The sequence below is a fragment of the Grampus griseus genome, assembly GCF_964374135.1.
Source record: "Grampus griseus genome assembly, chromosome: 7".
Lineage (NCBI taxonomy): Eukaryota > Metazoa > Chordata > Mammalia > Artiodactyla > Delphinidae > Grampus > Grampus griseus.
The window spans coordinates 30,017,893-30,035,359 of record NC_139001.1 but is presented as its reverse complement, the minus strand read 5'-3'; the positions used below and the strand labels follow the sequence as shown (position 1 = coordinate 30,035,359).

General features: G+C 48.1%; 1 protein-coding gene and 1 pseudogene across 5 annotated transcripts in view; both read left to right on the top strand.

The window, feature by feature from the left end:
* The window catches only part of NRP2 (neuropilin 2), a 114,636-nt gene extending 110,972 nt beyond the window's left edge, over positions 1 to 3,664 (top strand). For all 4 annotated transcript variants that reach the window (XM_082657740.1, XM_082657738.1, XM_082657739.1 and 1 more), the window contains one exon: positions 177 to 3,664. In XM_082657740.1, coding sequence (XP_082513866.1) covers positions 177 to 481 — 305 coding nt within the window. In that variant the 3' untranslated portion in view covers positions 482 to 3,664. The remainder of the gene's footprint in view (positions 1 to 176) is intronic.
* Positions 3,665 to 5,371: 1,707 nt separating this feature from the next.
* The window catches only part of LOC309825346 (mitochondrial import inner membrane translocase subunit TIM14-like), a 35,087-nt pseudogene continuing 22,991 nt past the window's right edge, over positions 5,372 to 17,467 (top strand). Inside the window, exons 1-2 of the transcript in view lie at positions 5,372 to 5,423; positions 6,249 to 6,319. The product of the transcript in view is annotated as a mitochondrial import inner membrane translocase subunit TIM14-like (transcript). The remainder of the gene's footprint in view (positions 5,424 to 6,248; positions 6,320 to 17,467) is intronic.

The window sequence follows — 17,467 nt, the reverse complement described above, 5'->3', positions numbered from 1 at the left end:
AAGGTTACAGAGCTAGGATGAGGCAGGCCTGGGCTTTGAAGCCAAGCCATGTTGCTCCAAGAGTCTACAGCTTAGTGCTGGGCTCTGAAGAACCTCTGAGCCAGGCTGGGGGAGCCTCAGTTATTTCACCCTGAAAGAAACAGTGCATGCAGTCTCTCGTGTCCTTTATGTCCTAGATGAGTACGAGGTGGACTGGAGCAACTCTTCTTCCCCTACCTCCGGGTCTGGGGCTCCTCTGGCTGACAAAGAAAAGAGCTGGCTCTACACCCTGGATCCCATCCTCATTACCATCATCGCCATGAGTTCGCTGGGCGTCCTCCTGGGGGCCACGTGTGCAGGGCTGCTGCTCTACTGCACGTGTTCCTATTCAGGCCTGAGCTCCCGCAGCTGCACCACGCTGGAGAACTACAACTTTGAGCTCTACGATGGCCTCAAGCACAAGGTCAAGATGAACCACCAGAAATGCTGCTCAGAGGCCTGACGGATTTGCACCCAAATCGCATCTGACGTCTCATTCCAGCAAGAGGGACTAGTGAAGATGACAATTTTTTTTCCTTTGGAAACTGAATGCCATAATCTTGATCCAACCGATCCAGAATACTGAAGGTGTGGACAGAACAGACAGGCAAGTCGAGGGAGGAGGGGAGATGCAGCCTTTCAGGGGGTTGTGACCCACCTAGGACCACGTGGCTGAATCATTGCTGGGATAAAGACAGGAGCTCATCTCTTTGGGGGTCACAGTTCTATTTTGTTTGTGAGTTTGTTATTATTATATTTCTTTGGTCTATGAGCAACTCAAGAGGCAGAAGAGAATGACTTTTCCGGTATAGAGCAGAGCAGGGATCAATAGTCTCTGCTTTCTCTTTCTAATCAACACTTGGAAAGCAAAGGGTCTTTTCAGACTTTCCATCTCTAGAAAAACAAATTCCAAAACAAAGCCGTTCAGTTTAGCCCATCCTCTGATCGTCTTATGACTTCCGGGATTTGCTGTGGTATAGCTTCTGCCAGCCAACTTGACAAGCTGCCGTTTCCAGTCCTAGCATTTCAGTAGGATGTTGTTGCCTTTAACTTTTTTTATCCAGGGGAAAATTGCCATTTGAGGGTCAGCATGAACAGCTCTTTCTTACATGAGATTTAAAACAAACCAGAAAGGAAACTTCACACGTCAAAATCCATAGACGCGCCTCCGTGTTAGAAGCGGACAAGCCTTAACGTGCTTTGTGAATAGGAGCCATTCATTCAATCTAGACCCAGAATTTGTGGCTGTGAGGCTACTTTGTGGGGCCTCTGGGGGTGGTTTTGCTTTTCCTTTTCCTTCCTCCTTGTTCTTCTAAACATACACACATGCACACATACACACATGCACCATACGCACACACACACAAGCACGCACACATATACACACATGCACTCATGTGTCAGGTCTCTAAGCCCCAGGAAACAGCATTATCTGATATTCTCTGAGATGGGGCTGGGGAAATATAGGCTACTAGTATGTTTCTCCATCAGTGAGATGTAACTGGCGACCACTGGCCGGAAAGGAGAACAGTGGAAAGAGCAAAACAAGTCCATCCTCTGGGATTATGCAAAGGCTGAGAGGACCGTAAGAGACGTTGTGATAAATCCGTCTCTCCGACAGGCTGGTAAACACTGACTTCTCCTTGGGATGACAGCCACCACCTCAACCTTTCAGAAGCATCAGAACTAGGATGTCCGTGAGCTGGTTGTGACCAGAAGTCTGCAAGCACTACGGACCAAAATGCTAATTCTGCTTCAACCCCAGAGAGACCTATGTTCTTACACACACACACACACACACACACACACACACACACACATTTATGTATTTTTTTATTAAGTGCCTTGAAAGAAAATGAAGAAAACGTATTTTCCTTCTACGTAGAAATCAGTGAATACCATACAAGCTAAGGCATTCCTCTGTTCCTCCTCCCTGACCCAGCGGCTCCACGCCCAGTTTCCCCCGCATAGCTGATCCTCCTGATGGAGTAAGCCCTGCCACCCGAGTGCTAGTCATAGCCCTAGATGACTCTCAACTGCTCTAGAAGGGGAGGCATCCGGAATTGCATGAAACCGTGTGAAGGATAAGATTGTCCATGTCAGGATCCAAATCTTGACTTTGTAGTAACGCCTAAGGATTGCCTGCGTGCTGGAAGTACATTTGAAACCCAGACAGTGTGCCCAGCCTATTGCTTATCAGTGGTTAAACTGTCGGACCATTTTTGCTGCTATGGTCACCCACAATTTCATTTGTCTCATACCCGGGTGAAAGGGGAAGGTTCACCTGGCTGGTTCCTTTACATGATAACTTATGGAAATGCTAGTTCAGGTGGTAATGTCACAGTGTTCTGTATGCAGAGAGGGAGAGTTCATGCCGACAGCTATTTATTCATATGTGTGTGTGTCTTTGCCAGCCCTTGAGTTCTCTGTATCTACTGTGTATGTGAATGGTCACGTGGGACTCAGTGATGTTGTTGTGACATTGACCTAGGGCCCGAGAGTCACCGCTGATCTCGGCACTCATTGGCACAGTGGTAGTTAGAGGTGAAAAGTAAAGCTGTCAAGCCCAAGGACTTAGCTTCAGGGCCCCCCTGAGCTGGGCGTGCGGCAGAAGCAAGTTCTTAATTAGCCCACCTTCCTCTTCGGCTTTCCGTGTAACTCAGTGTTCAGGAAGCTAGCAAGCCCAGGGGGTTCCGGAGTTAGCCTGCAGAAGAAGAGAGTTCAAAAGCTAACACGGGGTGGGGTGAGGGGTACTTCCCTTGTGGTCCAGTGGTTAAGACTCGGCACTTCCACAGCAGGGGGCGCGGATTCAACCCCTGGTCGGGGAACTCAGATCCCACATGCGGCGTGGAGCAGTCACACACACACACGCACACACACACACACACGCACACACACAAAGCCGACGCCGGAGGTCCTGGCCCTCTCATGTCCCTTGGGCCATTGTACAACTCCCCAAAGACCAGCCCCGCCTCTGGCCTGCAGTTCACCTGTAAGTTATGTACAACTCGACCTGCATTCGTCTAAAGTCCTGTCTCCATACTCACCATTGGCTGGTTTGAGGCCCCGCGTGGGCTCTAAATGCTGAACAAAAGCAGGGCATCCAGGGCTACGTGTAGATACCTCACCAGCACTGGAGGCTGGTCTGCTGGAAGACAGAAGGACAGTGGGGCCTGATTATAACCTGACCAGGGGACACCCCGGTGCATTTGTTGTCTCTATCTGCAAGTAGGCTAGCTGACCCCTCTCCTTGAGTCCTTCCCTTTGGGAAACCTACTCACAGTACTGATCTCCTTTTTTGCCTTGTACTGAATGACACATTACCTCCACGCTCTTCCGGACTAGGCGGTCAGCAGGGCCACAGGGCTGCTTCCTCTCTTAGGTGGAAGTGGGGAGTTGACAGGGATGAGAGTCCGAGGAATGAGCATGAATGGCAAGAAAACAAGGGAAAAAGTTAAACTGTCACACAGAAGGTTAACTTTTCCAAGGTCTGCAGTTAAAGGTATTTGACCGTTCACTGGCTGAGCCAGACCAAGGGAACTTGAGAGCTTCTACTGTGATTCGTCAATGTAAGAAATAAACAACCATGTCAAACTGTGTTTATATGATTTGTATAAAGCCTTTTTAAGATTACTATTTAAATAAACATTATACCAGAGATATTTTTCTGCGTGTTTCTTTATTGGAGACAAAGAGACTTGGGTTCTGGGTGACCAAATCATCCCAGTTTGCCTGAGACGTTCCTGGGTTTTAGCACTGAAAGTCCCGTGTCCCGGGAAACCCCTCAGTCCCAGCCATATCAGGATGGTTGGTCATTCTCTTGGGACAATGTTTCTCAGCACTTTTATGTGAAGTTAGTAGGTAGATTGGCTAGCTGGCTTTTTTTTTTTTTTTTTTTTTTTGCGGTACGCGCGCCTCTCACCGCCGTGACCTCTCCCGTTGCGGAGCACAGGCTCCGGACGCGCAGGCTCAGCGGCCATGGCTCACGGGCCCAGCCGCTCCGCGGCATGTGGGATCTTCCCGGACCGGGGCACGAACCTGTGTCCCCTGCATCGGCAGGCGGACTCTCAACCACTGCGCCACCAGCGAAGCCCTAGTGGCTTTTTATAAGGTGAAAATATGATGTAGATGGGTAACGGACTACCTGGCCAGGTGGGCTACTTTAGCTCAAAGCCTTGCCTGGTAGGTTTCCGAGACTGTGATCCCTACAAACATTCCTCCTCCGTAGACATCGCCAGTCCCTTGCAATTTTTGACTCTGCTGCTGCCTTCCTGCTCAAACGTTTGCTTGTCAATATCTCTGGTAATTTCAAGGTCTATAACATTGCTTCTCAAAGTGTGGTCCCTGGACTTGCAGCATCAACCTCACTTGGGAACTTGTCAGAGGTGTACATTCTCGGACTCCACATCTACTGAATCAAAGACTCTGGGAGGAGGACCTAGACATTTACATTTTAACAAGCCCTCCAAGGGGGTTCTTATGCACCTTCAAGTTTAAGAACCTCTGGTCTAGGAGAAAGGAGAAGTAGCCTGGCTTCACAAAATGATTAGGGACCTTCTCACCTATGGGTTGTTGAATGCAAAACAAACTAGACTTTGGCCAGAGAAAACTAAAGGAGGTCAAGTACACTCTTAGGTCGTACAAGTTTCCAGAGGATGAGGAAGGAAAAGCCTTACTGTGAACTTCCCACTACCGCACACACGGGAGACTCAAAGCTGTGAACCAGAGCGGAATTCGCCCCCATCCGGAAGTTCTGTTCACATTTGGTTCAATCGTGTATTCAAAAAATGTTTTTGAGCACTTCCCGATTTTGTAAGCTCTTGGAGCTTATACTCCAGTGAAGTGGACGGAAAGCAGACAGCCAAGCACAAAAGGTAAGGATTGCTTATGGTAAATTCAATGAAGGCAATAAACACGTAGCTCTGACAGAGAATTACTAGATATTAAAGGTATAATATTTGTGTCACTTGAGTTCATATTTGCAAAACATGGCTATTTATTACTGATGTTACAGGATTTGGGTTAATAAATTAAATACAACTTACCCGTTTTATAGTCGACAACACTTATCATAATGAAACCTAATGAATCTGATATAATATCAATACAATATATCTCTTGGAAACTTTTTTAAAAAAGAATTACCAGGGTCACTCCCTGTAAACGATTGATCAAGGAAGACCTCCCTGAGTAGGTGATGTTTAAGCTAAAACCTGAAAAGATAAGGAAGTCAGCTAAGCAAAGTAGCTGGGACAACTTTTCCCAATTGAAGGGACAGCATATAGAGATCCCGCTTTGGGAAAGAGTCTGTGGTGTCCCTATGACCACAAAGGAGAGCAATGAAAGAGGAAGCATGATCAACGGCGGGGGGGGGGGGGGGAAGGGTGTCGAGATCGGAGAGGCAGGTAAGATTCTCTAAGGCAGTGAGGACGTGCTACCTTGCATCACTCGTTGGCCTTCCTTAATTTACAGAAAAGGCAGCCCTCAAGTGCACCCCGTCCCCATTCCTCACTGGCCAGTAAGGTCACCCCATTCATATGGGGCTTCCCTCTCAGCCCCTCTTGTGATCTTTATGCTATCACGTGTCTCCTGAGTTGCCTGCTTCTATCGTTTTACTGACCCTCACGACAATTACAGAGGTGAAAATGAAAGCAAATTCCTACTTTCCTTTAGTTGAGTTTGTGGATATTTTTAAAGCCCTCATAATCTAAGATCTCCTGGTCTCTAGCCATCTAAGGTTTACATACGATCTTTTTTTTCCCCCCCTTATCTGCATCCTTCTGGAAATGTTTATAGAATCCTCAGGGAAGGCAGTGAAATGAAGCTGGAACAGGCCCATCCTTGAGGGAAACAGGACCCATCTGGATGCCGAGGCGCTTTTGCCCCTGCAGCGTTAGTGGTGGTGATGGAGGTGGGGAGCGGGGCGTGAAGAAGACATGAAAAGATGAGTCCATTCCAGTCCTCACAGGCTTCAGCATCCAGTCGCAGGCTGAGCTAAACAAAACTCCTAAGGAAATGTTTCTGCAGTTTATCCAGAGAATGATGCCTGTGTCCCCTCTCTTCCCAGCCAGAAAACCCCATAGGACAATTTTGTGTGCGGGGAGCGCTGTTTCGGTCACAGCCGGCTTCCAAGTGCAGCCAGAGAAAGAGACCCTTGGCCGCAGGTGAGCGGTCCCGCATCCCTCCTCCTGCACACTGGCGCCAGGTGAGCAGGGCCCCTCTCTCCACAGAGGTACCGCCCGAGTCGGCCTCGCCCACGTGCACACAGAGGTGCCCGGAAAAGTCCTGCACCAGCAGAGAGGTAAAGCCCAGGCCCCTTGCCAAACCAGCAGGCCCAGGCCGCTGTGGTCAGGCGTGGCCCCTCCTCTACCCTAATTCAAACAAACCTCCCCTGGAAACCCGGGCAGTTCTGTTTGCAAAGCGCTGGCTGCAGCCTCCGCGGCTGCCCAGGCCTCTCAGAACCGTCAAGAGCCAGGTTGCCGTGGTTTGGAGCACAGCTCTGCTAATAAATTCCCATCCCCAAGCCCTTGACTGCCTCCACTGGGAGCTGAAGCCCAGCCTTGCCGAGCGCCCCCCGGCAGCCCTGCTGCATCGCCAAGCCTTGACTCCAGGGCCCTGGCAGGCGGCCTTTCTGGATGTGCCTTTTTTCTTCACCTTTCTCCCTCCTCCACTCCCTCATCTCACCTCTACTTGAGCATTCACATTTCTATTTCCAGTCAACTGATTTTAGAACCTATGGGAGTTCAGAGAAACCTTTAGAGGGTTTTGCAATCCACCGGTGCTCCTCTCCCCTTGAACTTGGACATGCTGAGGAGGTGGGAGAACACTGGTCCCAGAGCTTGGCACCCAGGGTTCTCAGTTCTGCCTCTAGCTCTGTGAACTTGGGAAAGTCATGCACATCTGGCGTTTTCCAGGTGTGATGACCTATATATACTATCAAAAGTAAAATGGATGGCTAGTGGGAAGCTGCTGCAGAGCACAGGGAGATCAGCTCGGGGCTTTGTGTCCACCTAGAGGGGTGGGATAGGGAGGGTGGGAGGGAGACGCAAGAGGGAGGAGATATGGGGATATATGTATATGTATAGCTGATGCACTTTGTTATACAGCAGCAACTAACACACCATTGTAAAGCAATTATACTCCAATAAAGATGTTAAAAAAATAAACAATAATAATAAAAAAAAAAGTGAACATTTGAGTTAAATGAATTTTGAGCCCCAAACTCTACCATCCTAGCCGATGGAGTAGTTCTTTTTGGTCGTCTGAATCTGTGCTGTACAAAGCAGTGAGGATAAAGCTTTGCAGATGCCTCCCCTGTGCAGAGAGGCTGGGAGCGCATCTTCGGGCTTGATCCTACTGTGGAGCTGGCTCAAGTCCAATCCCTCGCAGCAGAATTGCTCTTTGTCCCATAGCCCTTCACTAATAGCTCTTTACATAGAAACTGACATGCTGACTTGTCTATCTCCCACTAACTCTTATGGGAAGGATACATGCATGCATTCATTCATATAATCAACGTGTTTTATATTAAATGCCCCCTATGTGCCTTGCTAGGTGCCAGGAGACAATGATATGCATAACAGATGTGGTCCTTGCCTTCAGGGAGCTTACAATCTAGAGAGAGAGACATAGGTAAAGCCAATAAGCACACAAATCTGTCATGACAATCACGGCGGGAGCTATAAATTGAAGTTTAGAGAGCTGTGAGTGTGTGAGAGGCTCCGAGAAGCTGCCCCTGAGCATCGCGACTGATGGGAACTGAAATCCCAGGGTGAGTCGGAGGAGTAAAGAAGAGCAGAGGCTGGGCTTCCCTGGTGGCGCAGTGGTTGAGAGTCCGCCTGCCGATGCAGGGGACACGGGTTCGTGCCCCGGTCCGCGAAGATCCTACATGCCGCAGAGCGGCTGGGCCCGTGAGCCATGGCCGCTGAGCCTGTGCGTCCGGAGCCTGTGCTCCGCAACGGGAGAGGCCACAAGAGTGAGAGGTCCGTGTACCGCAAAAAAAAAAAAAAAAAAAAAAAAAGGGCAGAGGGAAGAGCGTGTCGAGCAGAAGGGCCAGCAGGTGCAAAGATTCAGAGGCAGAGGGAAATCTGGCGGCAGCAAAAATGAGGGACAAGGGGAAGCATCTCACTCACCTTTGCATCAGGACCCCCAACTCATACCTGACTCTTACTGTGCAAGCTCAAAAAATGTTTGTTGAATGCATGAATGAGTGAATGACTTGTATAAACTCCCCTTTCTGACAGACGTCAAGCTGCCTATTTTGTACAGACTAAAAGATAAATGCATCAGTTTTTCCTTATTGCTATTGTGCTTCACCATAGTGGAAGTAAGTTTCCTAGAGTCTGAACGACAGATTATGCCCACAAGTTCCATGTGGAGATGGGTACTACTTGTTTCAATGTGATAATTTAGGTTAAATATATACAGATTAAAATACTGTTGGAAGGTTGGAGAATCGCCAGATATAACAAATAAAAATATTCCATGAGCCACTGTGGAAAACGGTACGGCAGGTCCTCAAAATGTTAAACACAGAATTACCATGTGATCCAGCAATTCCACATCCAGGAACATAGACTCAAAAGAATTGAAAGCAGGCAATCAAATAGATACTTGCTCACCCACATTCATAGCAGCATTATTCACAGTAGCCAAAAGGTAGAAACAATCCAAATGTCTATCAGCAGATGAATGGAAAGATAAAAAGTGGTACGTACATACAATGGAATATTATGCAGCCTTAAAAAGGAATGACATTCTGATACATGTTACAACATAGATGAGCTTTGAAAATATTATGCCAAACACAAAAGGAACACTAATATGAGATACCAAGAGTAGGCAAATTCAAAGAGAAAGTAAATTAGAGGTTATCAAGGGCTGGGGCAGGGGGGTGTTATTATTTAATGGGTACAGAATTTGGCACATTGAATAAGATCTTGAAGTGGAGGGTGGTGGTGACGGTTGCACAGCATGTGCACGAACTTAACTCTACTGAATCGTACTTAGGGTTGAAATAGTCAATTTTATATTATATAAATTTACCACAATTTTTTAAAAGCACTTTTCCTTCAAAGAAAAAAACCCATGTAATACTTGGGACATGCGTAAACTGAAAATGTATTTATTGTTTATCCAAAATTTGAATGTAGTTGGGCATCCTGTATTTTCTCTGGCAACCCTAATTGAGAAGCTTCCTGTTCACCATGGGCTTCCTAGAACATTTCCAGGTTTCAGGAACCATCCTTTCAAAAGCAAAAATCAGTGCTTGTGGTCTGATAAGAATGAGAGTACAAGCCAGGTGCAGAAAATCAGGGGGGTGCCTGCCCTAATCATAGACTCAGCCCTAGACACAGGCCATGAAGCGACTCCCTCAGCCCTCGCTCACTCCATCAGTGAAGAAGTGAAGATTAGAAATCTTTGTTGGGTTTCCCATCTGTTGTTTAATCACCGTGATCCACAAATGCAGTAAAAGCTGGTTATAAAGCCCTCTTACGATTGACCACGTGGCTAGAATTACAGTTGCAGATGGCGACGCTCACATGATAGCCTTGTCCCCCACCATCAATGCATCTTCACACCAGAGTTGGTAAGAACCCATGGGGTGCCCAGATGCCTAATTGTACAATCATTTGCACCCATGCCTTCTCAATGAAAGAAACAGCTCATCGTGCAGCAAGAAACAACAGGTGTAAAAGGCAAAGGCCACTTTGGAACCATTTGGACCAAAGAACATGGCTCAGCGTAACAAGAGCACCCACAGACTTGGCACGCCTGCGCTCATCTGCCTGCGAGACGGGCCTGAAATCAGACCACAGCGCGGAGTCTACGGCTGCTGTTCCAGGTGGTCCCACCCACTCCTGCTCTCAACTGAGACTAAAGGCAGCTGGGGAGGGCACGGCATGAAGAGATGGGTCGTGTCCAAGTCATTTTTACTAGGTGCTGACGAGTCACCGCGAACGTCTGGAAATGGCGTCGCACGGCAGAAGCACACAGGTCACGACGCACTGCTGAATGATTACTAGAGGAGAAATTCATTACAGGCTGCTCTCAGCTCCCGTCACATAAGGAAGTGTTACATTAACAAGATGGAAGGTCCCTGCAGTCCCCTCCCCAACACAGCCCCCCACCGCCACCGCCTGCCACCCCACTATTTCAGTTTGTGTTGCATGGAGGGAGGGGAGCCCAAAGGCAGGGGGGAGTTAATTCAGCTACACTCATCAAAAAGGGGGTCACGGTGGCAGCCGAAGCCAACGGAAGCAGATTCGAGCTGCATGCCCCAAGAGGTTCTTTCCTTGCCGCCTGCACCAGCTCTGACCACTGCAGTCTGGCAACGATCTATGACATTAAAACAGAATGTCTTTTTTTTTTTTTTTTTAGCTGTTCATGTCACTTGCTTTCCATCCTGGATGTGTGTGTTTCCCCGTCCATGTACCTGGCCTTGTCTCTGTTGGCCCCGAGGTTGCCTGGTATTTCTAATCTTTCCTGGTGAATGACTATCAGAGGAGAAATTCCTTAGAGGCTGCTCTCAGCTAGACACAGGCAGATGTAAACACAGACAGATGTAGGACGTGGTGGGCGCCAGCCTAGAACCCGCACTGGAGACTGCGGAAGACTGGGATGAAAAGACATGCTGGCTTTGGAGCCTCTCTGGATCAACACGATCTGGGGCGATGGGCACAAGAAGTCTCCCTTTTGTGGCAGCCAAGAGGACATTATAGATGGAGTGGCCTTCGAGTCCTTGGTAGTCAGTGTCACAGGCCGTCATTGTCTCGTTCCTCTTTCTAATCTCTTCTCCAATGACCACTTCCCACGTTAAAGAATCACAGGGCACAAACGGAAGGTCAGCAGAGAGTCAAAAGCATGCAGACAGTGGGGTCAGTAGTTCTTCTTTAATGAGATTTCTGCTCCTTCAAAATGCCATTCACATGCAGAGGGGCCAGCCAGCTGAACCTGCTTTTTTTTTTTTTTTTTTTGCGGTACGCTGGGCCTCTCACTGTTGTGGCCTCTCCCGTTGCGGAGCACAGGCTCCGGACGCGCAGGCTCAGCGGCCATGGCTCACGGGCCCAGCCGCTCCGCGGCCTGTGGGATCTTCCCGGACCGGAGCATGAACCCATGTCCCCTGCATCGGCAGGCGGACTCTCAACCACTGCGCCACCAGAGAAGCCCCGAATCTGCTTTTAAAGTCAAATGCAGAGCCAGGCCCGGAACAAACAGTCTCCACCGGTGCCCTCCCTAGGAGGCCAGAAAACTCAGCACCTTGGCCTCGCCCCCGTGCCAAGCCCCTCACCACTCAGAGGCCCTGCCCGGTTCCTGTTGCAAATGTTAACCTAAAGCGGGAGAGGAGCCCCAGCGCGCCCGCCAGCCCATACGATGTTAAATATTACACCTCCCTGCCTGGGCCTGGGCTGAAAGCCGCCATCTCGTTATGCAGCTTCCTCTGGGTTAAGGAAAAAAGAGCACGCCTCTCCCAGATGCGCCCCACGGAGACCCGCCCTCAGTCTCCCCAGCGCTCGGCAAACCTTCAAAACTGTTCAATTTGTCTAAGCCCCATCCATCTTTAATGTCAGAGTCAACATTTTCTCCTCTCCTCCTTTTTCAAAGCAGCCAAAAAAGAAAATGTCACTGCATTTGGGGCCCATTCAAAAGTCAGGCTTAGACGGATGTTCTGTTTCATTCTCCCCGTGTCTTTATCTCCCACGGAGTCTTTAGGGGCTGCGTCTCGATCCCCCCCTCCATTCCTGTGTTCATTTGGTGTCTTGATGTCTCCCCTCTCTCATATGCTCACTTGCCTTCTTCTAAAGCATCAGCGTTAGAACTCACAAAACTCTCTGTGACTGCAGCCCCTGCTAAGAGGACATCATGTTGATTTGGGGGGGGGGGCTGTCACCACCCCTATCAACATCCTGCCAGGGATTTGGAGGTCGAACAGCTGATGTAGGTAAGTGTCCTCAGTGCTGCCTTTTAGAAACCGGATTCTCCAAATTTGTGCAAAACACATGGAATCACCCCAAGCTGTGACAGTTTGGCTGGGAACGGTGTCTGCGCCTCCTCTCCCTGTATGCCTTAGAAAGACCCTTTAAGCCATGAAGGGCAGGCGGCAGTTCTGATGAAGATGCCTGTCGGAATGCATCTCTGACAGCCCCGGGCTCACCCAGGAGTGGGGAGCTGATGCGCTGATTGATACCTGGGGGCGAGGCTGTCAGCTGGGAGGGCACAGGAAGGAGATAAGGGACTCAGTCAGTGTCAGACCATCCTGACACACGTCGCTGTAAATCACTTTGGGGAAACATTCTAACCTGCCAAGAGCAGAGAAGGGCGAGTAGGTAATAAAGAAACAGGGTGAGAAGCAGCTGTGTGGGCTGCTGGCTCCGGGATGGACCCTGGCCTTGGCTCTAGATGGAAATGCACAAAACTCACAGAACTCCATCCAGCCATCCTCAGCCCAAGCGGAGGTACAGCCCTTAGTTCATTGCAGTGGGTTAAAATAGAATGCAGGGCGAATTTTAGAGTATATAAATTATGCCTCAGTAACACTGCTATAAATATAGATATTCCAACCAGTAGCCCAGGATGACTGCAGTAAAAATCCTCCGTCCCCACCCCTGCCCCCTGCCACCATCCACCGCCTGCAGGAAGGCAGTGGAGACCACTGTTGACTGTTCTCACCCTGCCTTTGCCCACTGATACCTGGAGTGAGAAGTAGCCCATGGTGAGCTCTGAGGAAAACAGGCCTTAAAGGTGCAGCGTTTTGATGAGAAAATGTTCCTCCAATTCCAGAAAGCCCCAAGACTGCACTTCAGCGTCCCCCAACCATGCTGCAGACGTGATTAGCACTGGCCAAACCCATTTAAGAGATTGTCTTTCAATGTGTTTTAACTAGACATTTAAAAATAATAACCTTATTATTTCGTCCAGGGGACAGAGTTGAAAATAATGAATGGATTAGTGATTAATTAATTGCTGGCAGGTGTGGGGAGAAACCATCTATGGCTTCTTAGCATTTTCTCCCTTTCTCTCTTAAGATCATTCTTTCTTATTTTAATTAATTTTTGCCACTGCAGCACTTCTCTTATCAAATTTTCAAATAAACTAAGCAAATAGAGTGTACTGAGACCAAAGTACTCAGTGTGACGTTTAATTGGAATTGCAGCCTTGCTTTCTCCCGGTGGAATCTCAGGGCACCTGGAAGCTTGCCCTGGCAGTGGAATTGGACTCCAAAAGCGCATTGTTAGCATCTAGTTCATCTTCCTTTCAGGTGCCAAGGGCATGGCTTGATTGAAGCAAGGAGCCGTAAGACGCTGGGTGTTTGTGGTACTCTGGTGAGGAACAGAGGCAGGAATTTAACAAGGCTGTGGACCTTCTCCCACCCACCTGCCTCACCATTCACTTCTGTGTGTCTGCGCTGCATGAGTACACACCCGTGGGTGCACCTTCCAGCTGCTGGAAGGGTCAGGGCCCAGTGGCAACCACGTGCTTCTGTTTGCAGCATCTCTCTGGGCTCTGCAGGAGGGTTCCCATCATTTATCACTCACACGGGAACAACTAGGTCTGATGCAATGATGCTGAACCCAAGCCAAGGGCAGAGGACGGGTGACAGGCAGGACCTGTGCTTGTGTACAAGGCCCCGAGCACTAGACTCTCAAGGAATGTGGGCTTCATATGAAGCTCTGTTCTTTCCAAAGGGACAGCTGCTCAGAAAGGCTACGGCGAAGTACACTTCCGACTCTGCAGAGCTGTTTCCTGAAAGAGTGAACAGGCACCTCTAACTACCAGAGGGGATTTTGGGGATGTAGGTCTGTAATGGAGACTGAGCTACTGGCTGCTTCAAAATAAGTTATGAGTTTCAGGACATTACTCTGGTGCCTTCTCACCATTGGGAGATTCCTGAGGACCAAGGGCCTAGGCTGTCTTCTCAAAAGCAGGCAAATTGTTGAGCCATGACCATAGATTTATCCAGAAATGATGATTAGGAGAAATAGAGAAGGAATGGAAGGGGAGTTTTAAAAGTGGGTCTCTGGGACTTCCCTAGTGGTGCAGTGGTTAAGAATCCGCCTGCCAATGCAGGGGACACGGGTTCGAGCCTTGGTCTGGGAAGATCCCACATGCTGTAGAGCAACTAAGTCCATGCGCCACAACTACTGAGCCCGTGTGCCACAACTACTGAAGCCTTTGTACCTACAGCCCGTGCTCCGCAACAAGAGAAGCCACCGCAACGGGAAGCCCGCACACCGCGACAAAGAGTAGCCCCCCCTTGCCCCAACTAGAGGAAGCCCAAGTTCAGCAATGAAGACCCAACTCGGCCAAAAAAAAAAAAAAGGGGGTCTCTGATGGCCACTATGTCCTTCAGCCCAAAGTATTTGTCTCCAGATAGAGGCAAAGATAGAAGTAGTTTGCTTTGACTGATGGAGCCCAGATGATGCCTTGTCATCAAGCATTTCAGTAACTGGAAGTTGAAAGGTAAAGTAGGGAGGGGGTCACAGGGAAGGAGCCATGGGGGTGGGGACACTGCTGGCCGGGAAACTGGTAAAGAAATGAGAGGTGCTTCTGAGGGCTTCTAAACCATGCAGGCGGAGTGAGGGACCCAGCCAGAGGGAAGATTCTCTGGTACTTCTCTCAACACATCTTTTTCTCTCTCCCAAGTTTGGAAGCATCGAAGAACTGGAAAATTGGGATTGGGATCCCTAAGGGGTTTTCTAAAGTAACCAGGTATATAGTCTTTTAAATCCTCACAGATAGACCACTGGGCAACCATAAGAAAAAGGAGGTGGAGGAAGAGGAAAATTCTTTATATATAAATGTGAAAAGATCTTTAAGATCTTAGGAGTTCCCTGGCAGTTCAGTGGTTAGGACTCTGCACTTTCACTGCCGAGGGCCCGGGTTCAATCCCTGGTCAGGGAACTAAGATCCTGCAAGCCGGGGAAGAAAAAAAAAAAAAAAAGATCTATAGTTAAGCAAAAAAGCAAAGTGAAGAACCATGTCTAGCACGTGGGACAGGCTCTATAAGTTGCAGGGTCCAGTGAAAAATGAAATTGAGGGGGTTCAAAATTTAAGAATTTCAACAGCGCAAGAGCAGACATTAGCCAAGCGCAGGGCCCTCCTACCCCTGGGGCCCTGTGTGACGGCGGCACATTCGCTCTCCACACCCATGAAGCCAGTCGTGCTGGGATGCTACCATGCAGTAAACCTGAAATGTTGCATAAGAAATAAATAATGAGGTTTACTTATGGAGGTGGTGAGAACTAGTAGGAATGAAGAAGGAGGAAGGAGAATTTCCACTCTATGCCTATTTATACTTTTTAATGTGTGAGCCAAGTTACCAAGTCAAAAAATGAGGGCTTCCCTGGTGGCACAGTGGTTGAGAGTCCGCCTGCCGATGCAGGGGACACGGGTTCGTGCCCCGGTCCAGGAGGATCCCACATGCCGCGGAGCGGCTAGGCCCGTGAACCATGGCCGCTGAGCCCGCGCGTCCAGAGCCTGTGCTCCGCAATGGGAGAGGCCACAACAGTGAGAGGCCCGCGTACGGCAAAAAAATAATAAAAAATAAAAATAAAATTTAAAAAAATGAAATAATTTATAAAAGTCCTCAGGGCTGTAAAGAACCGCACGCAGACTAAGCAATACATGGGTTCCCATTCGCATTTCTCAGTGATTCCATGTTGCTACGTGGAGGTCCTGGGGATGGGAAGAAGCTCAGAGAACAGAGGCATCTGACGGAAGCCACAACTGTCCTCTTTCTCACCATTCACGCGCTTGCCACTGGACTTAGATTTCTAAGAAGCCAAATAAAGTGAAACATGTTATCTCCCTCTGTGATCTGTGAGGCTCTCTTCAGCCTCCTGAATGTCACTAGGCCTCAGGCACATGAGCCGGTGGCTACTTTCACAGCTGCCTTGTAGGGTAATAAGTGCTATTCTTGTGAGCAGAGGGACTCCAGATCTCTTTAAATGCACGGTTGCATGAATGTATCAGTAATAATGGTAGTCATCAGTAATAACAACATGTTCCAAGTTTAAAAAGACACCTTATGTAAAATAGATAGCTAGCGGGAAGCAGCCGCAGAGCACAGGGAGATCAGCTCGGTGCTTTGTGACCACCTAGAGGGGTGGGATAGGGAGGGTGGGAGGGAGATGCAAGAGGGAGGGATATGGGGATATAGGTATACATATAGCTGATTCACTTTGTTATACAACAGAAACTAAACACAACATTGTAAAGCAATTATACTCCGATAAAGATGTTAAAAAAAAAAAAAAAAGACACCTTCATGTGTCTCCAGAATGGTGCAACCCGGAGAAATGGAAGCAGAATGTGAAATACTCCCGAACTACAGACAATCATAATCGTTTGCACATACTGGGTATCTACAATGTACTGAAGGAATTATTCATTTAATCCTCATGATTCCCCTAGAGGCAGGTCCTACTATTTTTCTCATTCTATGGATAAGGAAACTGAAGTCCGAAGAGGAAAAGTAACTTGCCCAATATTACCCTGTGAAGAAAGGATGGAGCCAGACTGGAACAAGGACATTCTGGCCCCAAAGCCCACACTCTTCATCATTAACCACATAGGAGGAAGCCCCAATTTTAATGTCAGTGATCTATATAATATTGAAATAAAATGGAATAATTCTTCTCAGCTGTTTTACCAACAGAATCTTCCTCTGTCCAGAACACAATAGAGCCAATTTGGAAGTAAGGGCTACCTACTAGGTTCACCATTGTTTAAGGCCCACAGTAGTGCTCGGTATGGACTGCACCCCCTTTTTCTTGGAAACATTTCTTAAATTTTGACAACTTGACAGCTCTTGGGAACAACTCTCTCAAGACTTTCCACAAGCTCTCCAAGTGATGTAAGAGGTTGAGGTAGTTAAGAGGAGTGATGAGGAATTACTTCCAAGAGTACCAATAAATCAATAACCCAGAGTCACAGAAGGTCAAGACCAGAGGCAGATGTGGGCATTCCTCAACTGAGAAAAGAAGACTCCAGGACTCAATTCAAATTGGCTGGAGAAGTAGTATGAAAGTCAGACCAAACCCCAACATTCCCTTGGGAACTTTTCCCCTTCTGAATTGCCTAGGACACCAGGAACCAAGTATCTCTGTGAGAGAAGTGTATCGATATATACATGTGTACCTTCTATCTTGTTTTGCATTTATCTTCCACTAAATCATGGTGATTACTTTCATGGAAAAGCCAATTTCAGACATATCTTTCTTTCCCAGAACCTAAAACACTACAAAGAAAAATAAATCCTTGATATACGTTTGTTGAAATGATGAATGAATGAATGAATGACTCATCAGTCAGCTGAGGTACTTCCATATTCCTTAATGGCCAGGTTATATAAGTAATATCTCATCATGACAATCCAACCCCTCCCTGCAGCCAACCAATGATTTCAAAATCATATGAAATATTCATATGATTTTTATTTTGTTGACAC